This window comes from Sinocyclocheilus rhinocerous, unplaced genomic scaffold (genome assembly GCF_001515625.1).
Source record: "Sinocyclocheilus rhinocerous isolate Xijiao unplaced genomic scaffold, SAMN03320098_v1.1 scaffold1725, whole genome shotgun sequence".
Classification (NCBI taxonomy): domain Eukaryota; kingdom Metazoa; phylum Chordata; class Actinopteri; order Cypriniformes; family Cyprinidae; genus Sinocyclocheilus; species Sinocyclocheilus rhinocerous.
The window spans coordinates 104,638-113,587 of record NW_015627232.1 but is presented as its reverse complement, the minus strand read 5'-3'; the positions used below and the strand labels follow the sequence as shown (position 1 = coordinate 113,587).

At 35.5% G+C, this 8,950-nt stretch overlaps 2 protein-coding genes across 2 annotated transcripts in view; one reads left to right on the top strand and one right to left on the bottom strand.

The window, feature by feature from the left end:
• The window catches only part of nme6 (NME/NM23 nucleoside diphosphate kinase 6), an 8,296-nt gene extending 3,907 nt beyond the window's left edge, over window positions 1-4,389 (top strand). Inside the window, exons 4-5 of the mRNA XM_016532191.1 lie at window positions 2,246-2,406; window positions 3,993-4,389. Of these exons, the coding sequence (XP_016387677.1) occupies window positions 2,246-2,406; window positions 3,993-4,141 (310 nt within the window). The 3' untranslated portion in view covers window positions 4,142-4,389. The remainder of the gene's footprint in view (window positions 1-2,245; window positions 2,407-3,992) is intronic.
• A 230-nt stretch (window positions 4,390-4,619) lies between these two features.
• LOC107723513 (brain and acute leukemia cytoplasmic protein-like) lies at window positions 4,620-8,147 on the bottom strand. The gene is made up of 3 exons (XM_016532179.1): window positions 7,762-8,147; window positions 6,157-6,347; window positions 4,620-5,518 (listed from the first exon to the last, which is right to left on the bottom strand). The coding sequence occupies exons 1-3, from the start codon at window positions 7,943-7,945 to the stop codon at window positions 5,333-5,335; spliced, it is 561 nt and encodes a 186-aa protein (XP_016387665.1). The 5' UTR covers window positions 7,946-8,147; the 3' UTR covers window positions 4,620-5,332.
• Window positions 8,148-8,950: the final 803 nt, after the last annotated feature.

The following is an 8,950-nucleotide window of genomic DNA, read 5'->3' as shown; positions in this document are numbered from 1 at the left end:
AAAAAACAGCAGTTATACAATAAGTGTAGATAAAATATTTAACACATTTTGCAAAATTACCCATGCATTTACTTGAATGAATGAGGCATTTATATGTACACTTGGACTGTAACATTTAATAAAGAAAGGTTAAAACATTACAAATTTAAAAGGTGTTTTGAAAAGCACATTGGTAAATGGCAAAGTTTTTGAATTAAACATTTTGTACTTGGTCATTGCCATCGTAAGAATCACTGCAACTAGCTTATTTAGTTAAATTTAATCTCATTTATGAGATTATTTTAAAATAACGTTCTTCTACAGAATTAGTAATAGTACAAACAGGTCCTCTTCACTCTAACATCTTTGAACATCCTTGAAGTAATTACATTCATAAAAATAAGAATGTGGAAACTAAAACTACAAACCTTTCTCTTTGTATGCGCTGGACCGTCATCCTCCTCCTCTTCTTCATCTGTTTGTTTGCGGATCGGAGTGTTGTTTGTCAAAGTTTAGTGCGGCGTAAACATTCTAGACTCGCATAACTGTACTTGGATCAAAGATCAAAAACATCTCGTTGATTTAGTAGCTTTAGGTGGAGCATAACGAAAGTTTTCTGGTAAATCAGCAAAAAACATTTATTTCATAATGAGATTTCCCCCCATTTTCAATTGTTTTAGTTCAATGAAAGGATAGATATTTGTGAATTTTTTTAAAATAAAAGATCAAAATGATTAACAATGCAGATTTATTTTCACAGCCTTCTTTGATCAGTTACCAAGGGTGCCAATAATTCTGACCACGACTGTTTATAAATATAATAATATATTATATATAATAATTATGCTTTATGCTTTTAGGTTTAGGTTCTATAATAACCCTGCTACTACAACATTCTTGCATGATTTGGTGGGTTCGGATCTTCAGTTGTTTATGGGTCATAGTTTTGTGTGAATAGTGACTGTTTCTATTCGATCCTGTTTCACAGGGTGGCCGCGGGTCCTTAAAAAGTCTTAAAATGTCTTAAATAAAGTTTTCCTAGAATAAGGCCTTAAAAAGTCTTAAAATGTCTTAAATTCAGATTCAGTAGGTCTTAAATATTTTTGGTCACATTACCACAAAATTTCTCCAGTCTGACGGACCCAGTGAGTGTTCATCAAGAGTACTTCATTATGTGTGTACATTGTTAACATTTCAGCTATTTCCTGATAACGTTCCTGGTAAAACCAGTTCATGGTACCAGGAGGAGGAACAACTGCTGTAGAAATTCTTGAAACTGTGTTATTTGACTGGACATGCATTTATGGAAGTCAAAGGTTAACCATGTAACCCCTTGTAGCTTCACGAGTCTTGACAACAGCTTTTCCTCAAATTACCCTCTGAGCTGATTATCCTACAGGTTCACAGACACTATTCATCAAAGGCAATTAAATCACTGCATTCAGAAAGAATGGAAAAGAATGGATGCACTTTATTTAGCTTTTTGTTCTACTTTAATATTAATAGCGTTCAAAACTTTGGGGTCAGTAAGATTAAGGTCTGATCATGTGACACTGAAGAGTAATGGGCTGCTGAACATTCAGCTGTACCATCGCAGAAATAAATTACATTTTAAAATTATGAAAAGATAAAACAGTTGTTTTAAACTGTAATAATATTTTACAATATTACTGTATTTTTTTATTTATTATTAAATGCAGCCTTGGTGAGCAAGACTTCTTTCAAAAACATAAAAAAATGTTACTGACCCAAAACTTTTAAGTGGTAGTGTATTTTAAATTAATGTGAAACTACAGATGCTGTACCACTGCACTTCCTCTCGAAAGGAATAATGAATGCAGATATATGGTCTCTCATCTGTGGAGAGGGACATCAATGCTGGTTGTTAATGTAGCGGTTGATCCAGTTTAGACAGTGAGGCCGATGTTACCATGGCACCCTGTCCCCAGAACATGTCTTTGTGTGTGAAAGATAAAACATTAGCGCAGCGCTCGAGCTGACCTGTGTCTTTTAGCCTACGTCAGAGTTATTTAAAAATAAGCAGCTTATTATTCCTAAGCTTTTAGTTCCATTTGTGTTCCAGCAGTGCCACTAAGGCAGTACTGCTCATCTTTTGTGACTAGGCTTGTTTGTACTATTAACGTCATAAATGAAAAAAAAAATCAAATTTTTCTTTTGGATTCAATTCTGTTTATCCATCTAAGCGAACACGAGGTTGTCACAGCTCCCTGTGTAATCCTGCTGTTTACTTATATTCCCACAACAGTGGCCCAATGAGAGCGTACATCCTAGCCAGGGAAGATGCTATCACTCACTGGAGGGGGATGATGGGTCCAACAAAAGTGTTTAGAGCTCGCTTCACTTCATCAGACACCCTGCGTGGCCAATATGGGCTGACTGACACCAGAAACACTACTCATGGTTCAGGTGGAGTAACACTTTTCAAAACCGAACAGTTAAAGAAATAGTTCAGCCTAAAATTAAAATTTGCTAAAACTGTACTCATCCTCAGGCCATCCAAGATGTAGATCAGTTTGTTTCTTCATCACAACAGATTTGGAGAAATTGAGCATTAGTTCACTTGCTCACCAATAGATCCTCTGCAGTGAATGGGTGCCGTCAGAATGAGAGTCCAAACAGCTGATAAAAACATCACAGTAATCCACAAGCACTCCACATGACTCCAGTTCATCAATTAACATCTTGTGAAGTAAAAAGCTACATGTTTGTAAAAAACAAATCCATCATTAAGGCGTTTTAACTTTAAACACTTGCTTCTGGACAAAATGCAAGTTCTCTAACCATAATAACACTTCCTCCAGTACGGAAGCAACAGTTTAAAGTTCAAAACATCTTAATGATAGATTTGTTTCTTACAAACATGCAGCTTCTCACTTCTTGAGATGTTAATTGATGTACTTGTGTTGATTACTTGTGATGTTTTTATCAGCTGTTTGGACTCTCATTCTGACGGCACCCATTCACTGCAGAGGATCCATTGATGAGCAAGTGAAGTAACGCTATGTTTATCCAAATCTGTTCTGATGAAGAAACAAACTCATCTACATCTTGGATGGCCTGAGGATGAGTACTCTTTCAGCAAATTTTCATATTTGGGTCAACTGTTCCTTTAACTAGCTAAATAGACTAGATCAACTAAATATCAAAACGGTTAAAGGCAGAGTAAGTGATTTCTGGTAGCCAATGTTGATATTTGAAATCACCAAAACAAACACGGCCCTACCCCAAAAGGGTCTTGCCCCTATTTTGATAGCTCCGCCCCACATGTACATACGCAACCCAGGCAACGATTGGTTCTGTGAAACAAAGCAAAACCAATGTTACACTGTGTCTACGGACGTGAGCGGCGCGGTGCAACAAATCCCCGACAGAAAACTGCTGCCGGGTTCTATTTATGACGTGCTGACACAAATTTCAAATGGTTTTCAACGGTCGTTTGATCGCGTCCGGTGTAGGCAGACTTTAGCTGTTGTAGACACGGTGTTACTCACCTACTGAGAAGAAACATAGCAACCTCGGCGTCCGATCGCAGGCCTCCGCTCCTTGAGTTCTCTCCAGCGCTGGAAAGCTGATCCGATATTTACACGGGTCCTACTTCTTGCCTTATCGTTCCGCAGACGTTTTCCTCTTTTGTTTTTTTATCCGCCATCTCTATCTTTCTGTCGCTCGGCTCGGCTAATGTCCGTCCCATGCACTGAACGCGCTCTCCTCCACATCACGAGTAGACACGCCCCTTACTGCTGATTGGCTACAAGTTTGTTTTGCGATTCGGCCCGAATCAGTTTTCTAAAGTGTTTTTGAAAAATCACATACCCTGCCTTTAATAACCTCTCTAGAAAATGCCTAATGAGTGTTTGTTTTTAAACTCTACATAAATCCTAGACCATAACACTGATTTAATGAAATAAAGACTAATTTCTTAACTATTTTAAATGGGAAAAAAAATTCTTCTATTCTAAAGTTTCAGCATTTTCAAATTTTCTTTCTTTCAGATTCGGATGAATCTGCCAAGAGAGAGATTTCATTTTTCTTTCCAGAATTCAATGCAGATGAGTGGATGTTGAGGAAAGAACCATGTTTTAGATTGGGACTTGCTGAATATAATGAGGAGAGACAAATTCATACTCTCCAGGACACATGATGATCACTGGTCTGATGGTGCTTTTACAGTGCTACAGTACATGAATGTGACTTTCACCAGATGTTTCAGCATTTGATGTTTTCTCTGCATTGCCATGTTACTCTTTTGTGACCACAAAATATCTCTACCACAGCTCAGCCAACACGATTATATTCATTTGTATGTATTTTATTTGTATGTATAAATGAATATTTGTTCTAGATTTGTAGTAGAGGTCAATAAATGTCAATAAAAATCAACCTGTTTAATGCCGATTTTAAGGGATTTGAAAATATTACTTTAAATAAAATAGATTTAAATTCTAATAAACTATGCAGAGTACACCTAATGTTATTTACAAATTAATCATAAAATATAAAAAAACAACACGCATTAGTATATATAGAAATTAACATGAACCTATATTAATAATACTGTAAATGTATTTGTTCATTGTTACTTCATAATACCTAACGAATGAATGTTCATATACAGAACCTTATTGTAAAATGTTAATTCAGAGAGTGAAGCAAGAGAAAGATTAGGATACAGTAATAGTTATTATGTGCTTCCAATAGAGATTTAATAACTCAACAATAAATATCATCTTCCAGTGAGTAAAGCAGTGATATATCAAACAATACTGGAATAACAAAACAGAGCTGCTTTATATTCTTGCACACTACCTTTCGCAGTAGTGCTAGCTTGCTACAGAAACTGTAATTAGGTTTTGAATAAATGTTTGCGCTTATACCCTAAAAACCTGAAGGCAACAATAGTGTGGTGGTAGTAAGAGCCCTGATTTTCGAATCCAAAATCAAAATTAAAGCTTCAACTTCAAGCCACCTTTTTTTCTGGGACAAACATGTGTTGTTGGTATGTTTTAAACTATTTAAGTATAATTTTTACACTTTTCACAAAATCAATCAGCCAGTTGTTAAGTGCTCATCTGTCGATTGCCCTTCCTGATCTATCCTGTGCTTTCAGTGTATGTACAGTAGATCCTTTTACTAAGATTCTTTTCGTAGGCATCAAAACAAAACAAAAAAACATTTTGACAAAGACATTACAGAGAAAAGGTGTACATAAAAATAGATATTAACCCGTTAATCACAGCACTGATGAACTTCTTCATTTAGGTCATCCCTGCTTTTTACTTCTTTGGTCCATGACATCTTCACCAAAGCTTTCCAGAAATCCAAGATACAGTCTTTATGAGGTCTTGGGTGAAGTCATTGAGTCAACTGCTGCGTCCATCAAACCATCCACCGGTTTCATGACCTCATAGGTGATTTGTGAAGTTTCCTTGATCTTTCCGCTCTTGTCCACCTGCCGGATGCTTTGAGTCACAGTGATGGTCACTTGCTTGGTGGACATCCGGCTGTCCTGCCATTTGGTCTAATGAAGATAACATTGAAAGATTTTAAGACATGAATTTGTTACCAAATGTTTTCAACGTTTTATTACAGTTTACAGTTTTGATTAGTAAGATTTCTGGAAATCTATCACATTTCTCAGATGAATGAACAAAAGGTTATATAAATAGTGAGTGCGTTTATTATTAACAAAACCTAAAACCATAGAAAAACACTTCTTACTTGAAATACAATTTACATTTCTGGAAAAAAAAAAAGAGAAAAAACTTGTATTTCAGCTAGTTTTCAAGGCAAATGTTTTCACATTTTAATTTAGTTTTAATTTGTACTAAAATAACAAACTAAAGCTGAAATAAAAACAATAAAAATTACAATGACAAAAACAGACAACAAAAAAACAAGACTGGTCTGTTTTTCATGTCCAACATCAATATACTTTTATAGTTTAAAAGTGCATAAATGTATTACAGCCCACTTTAATAAAATGAACAATAATGCTAAATGATATTTTGTAAAATAAGTCAAAAGAAACACATTTCTGGTGTGGTGTAGATGAAGCAATACATAAGACAAAGGTCAGAAACACTGATGTAGTTTACACATGCTGCGTGCATAAGACTAAGCCAAATAAAAACCATTATGTTCAATTAAAATGCTTACTATTTCCTCAGTTCGTAACATGCTTCTCCTCTGCACTGTGCTACCAGAAGAAGACAGCACTTCCTGTTCTTGAGAAGAGAGGATTGCAGGGGTGCTGCCAGTTTTCATGTCATTCAGACCCACCTCAGACATGGCAGAACACACTTTCAGATATGCCTGAGCTGGAGAAGGCAGACCATCATCAAAGAGATCTGTGGCCAGACAAAAATATGGAAGTTATGCATTCTCTTTAACAAAATCACTGCATTGGTGACCATATCAGAAATATTTCAGGTATGCGTGTAGGTACAAAATAAATTTAAATGAATAATCAAATTCATATCTATCTATCTATCTATCTATCTGTAGATAGTATTCCTTTAATTATTATATTATACTGTATATGAACTTAAATAAATTTAAAATATTTAAAAATTATATATTAAATAATGAAAATATACATACATTAATATATGCATGATTTATAAATTATACACTATTAGTCAAAAGTTTTGAAAGATCTCTCATGCTCACTAAGGCCAATTTGTTAAAAAATAAAATAAAACGGTAATACTGTGAAATACAATCCTATATTTACTATTGCATACTATATTTATAATATATATATATAAAAATATATAAAATATATATAAAAAGGCGTTTTTTTCAGTGATGGCAAAACTGAAGTTTCTTGAGAGCACATCAGCATATTAGAATGATTTCTTGAGTATCACGTGACACTAAAGACTGGAGTAATGATGCTGAAAATTCAGCTTTAATATCAAATGAATAAATGACATTTTAAAATATATTAAAATAAAAAGCAGTTATTTTAAATTGGAATACTATTTTACATGGTTACTATTTTACTGTATGTTTTCATCAAATAAATGCAGCCTTGGCAAGCATATAAGAAAAAAACATTTACATAATAAAAAAACCCCCATAATTATTTCAAACTTTTGACCAGTAGTGTATATGTATATATACTGACACCAGGGCTAAAAATCCTGAAACACAACAAGAAAAAAAAAAAGTCTCAAGTAGTCATAGTCAAGTCCATCTTGTCTATCTGTTTTAATAATCTGCTACCAGTTTATTTTGATATGATCATTTACCCACTGTAGCTGCCCTAAGTGTCACAATTCTGCCCAAAAGTGGTAAGCAGTGCTTATTGTGTTCATCCTTGCTCATATTGGTGTACTGAAGTACTAAAGGGATTTAACCATCACCATGGCAACAAGAGGCCTACTTGAATGAATTGCTCACCAACAGCAGACTTGCAACACTTTCGCTGTCCTTCTGGGAAGGAAATATCATTTGAAGAGTTTGACAGGTTAAATTTGAGGGACTACGGTGAAATGATATGTTCAGCTAATTAAATATGAAGACATTAAATTCAAAAGCTTTTAACAATGAGAATAAAGCCTTGAAATAATTATGATCTCAGTCAGTTCTAGGGCTGTGGTTGCATGAAGTGTAAAACGAGAAGGGCATAACCTTACGAAAAAATAAAACACGGAAAAATCGCGGTTGCTGCGGTTCTTGCATTCCTCTGCGGTTTGCTCGTCAATAGCGCGGTATTGCGATATTGCGGTTATCGCGACAGCCCTAGTCAGTTCTCACCAAGGTTGGCAGTCTTCTCTGATGGGAAGCCCACCTCTGAAGAGTTTTCCGAGGGGATGCTCTGGATGGAGGACAGGGGTATGTCTGTGTCCGTGCTGGTCAGCCAGGTGGACTCTGTCTCTTTAGTCCAGCTCTCCATATATCTCGGCTCCAACACATCTGTCCTGGATCCTCCACAACCCATGATGTCAAAAACAAATCCACACCTACACAGCCTTGGATTCTAGGTCCATTACAACACCTCCCGAACAGCAAATGAAAGGTAGATGTTTGTTATATGGTGTTCACTGAGTGATGTCATTTATTATTTATGTTATGTCATTTAGTATGAACAACCCATATCAGCATCATTTTGATGTAAAAATCGAGTCTTCCACTTGTCAGGTGTCAGTCGAACAGGAAGATCTGGGGCTGATTCTGTGGAAGAGAAATAACAGTCAGCCTATAATGCAAGACTTAAGTGTGATTTAAAATAATAATTTGACGTTAACGTATTGGAAGGAATTAAGACTGAACATTTGATTAGTCTAGGTATAAGCTCTTACAATTACGCATTACACGTCAAACAACCTTAATAAGTGATATCTTAATGACAAATAAGATGGATTGACCCGTTTCCAATTTCTCTTGAGTAGGTCAGCACTCGTAATATGTAAACAAAGACGAGTTTGACATTCCCTGTGGTCCACATAATAAAGAAACCATGAATTATATTTAAAATAGATTTCTAATTTAAATCCAGCAATGTGCATTTAACCATTTTTCTTGTCATGCAATCATTAAGCGATTGATAAATTATTATATGAGCGCATCGTTGTGTCGTATTTACTGTGGTGTCGCGGCACGCTGCTCTCATATAGGCTACACATACATAGAGAATATAATAATGTGTAGAAACATATATTACGCTAGTATGTATTATGCAAAAACGTATTCAGCCTATCAAATGTGCTGGGTGCCTTGCTTGTGGTCTTTCGCGCGAACGAAGATTTTTGACATTACCTTAAGTCGACAGAGGAATCAGTGTCAGAAGAGGTATTTTCTTCGGTATACGTTCACTGTATTTATTACTCTTTTCAAAACATAATTTCCAAGATTCATAGAGGAGCTCTACCGCGACGAAAAAACAAACACTGAGTGATCTCTCTCTCTCTCTCTGTGGCTGTGACTGTGGATCTTTTTGATAGCA

Bases quoted from the DNA above. Each gene is read 5' to 3' on its own strand.
- LOC107723513 (XM_016532179.1), bottom strand. From the start codon at position 7,945: ATGGGTTGTGGAGGATCCAGGACAGATGTGTTGGAGCCGAGATATATG. The intron at 6,348-7,761 runs GTGAGAACTGAC...GTCTGGCCACAG, and splicing joins AGAGAAGACTGCCAACCTTG to ATCTCTTTGATGATGGTCTG. The intron at 5,519-6,156 runs GTAAGCATTTTA...TATCTTCATTAG, and splicing joins TGTTACGAACTGAGGAAATA to ACCAAATGGCAGGACAGCCG.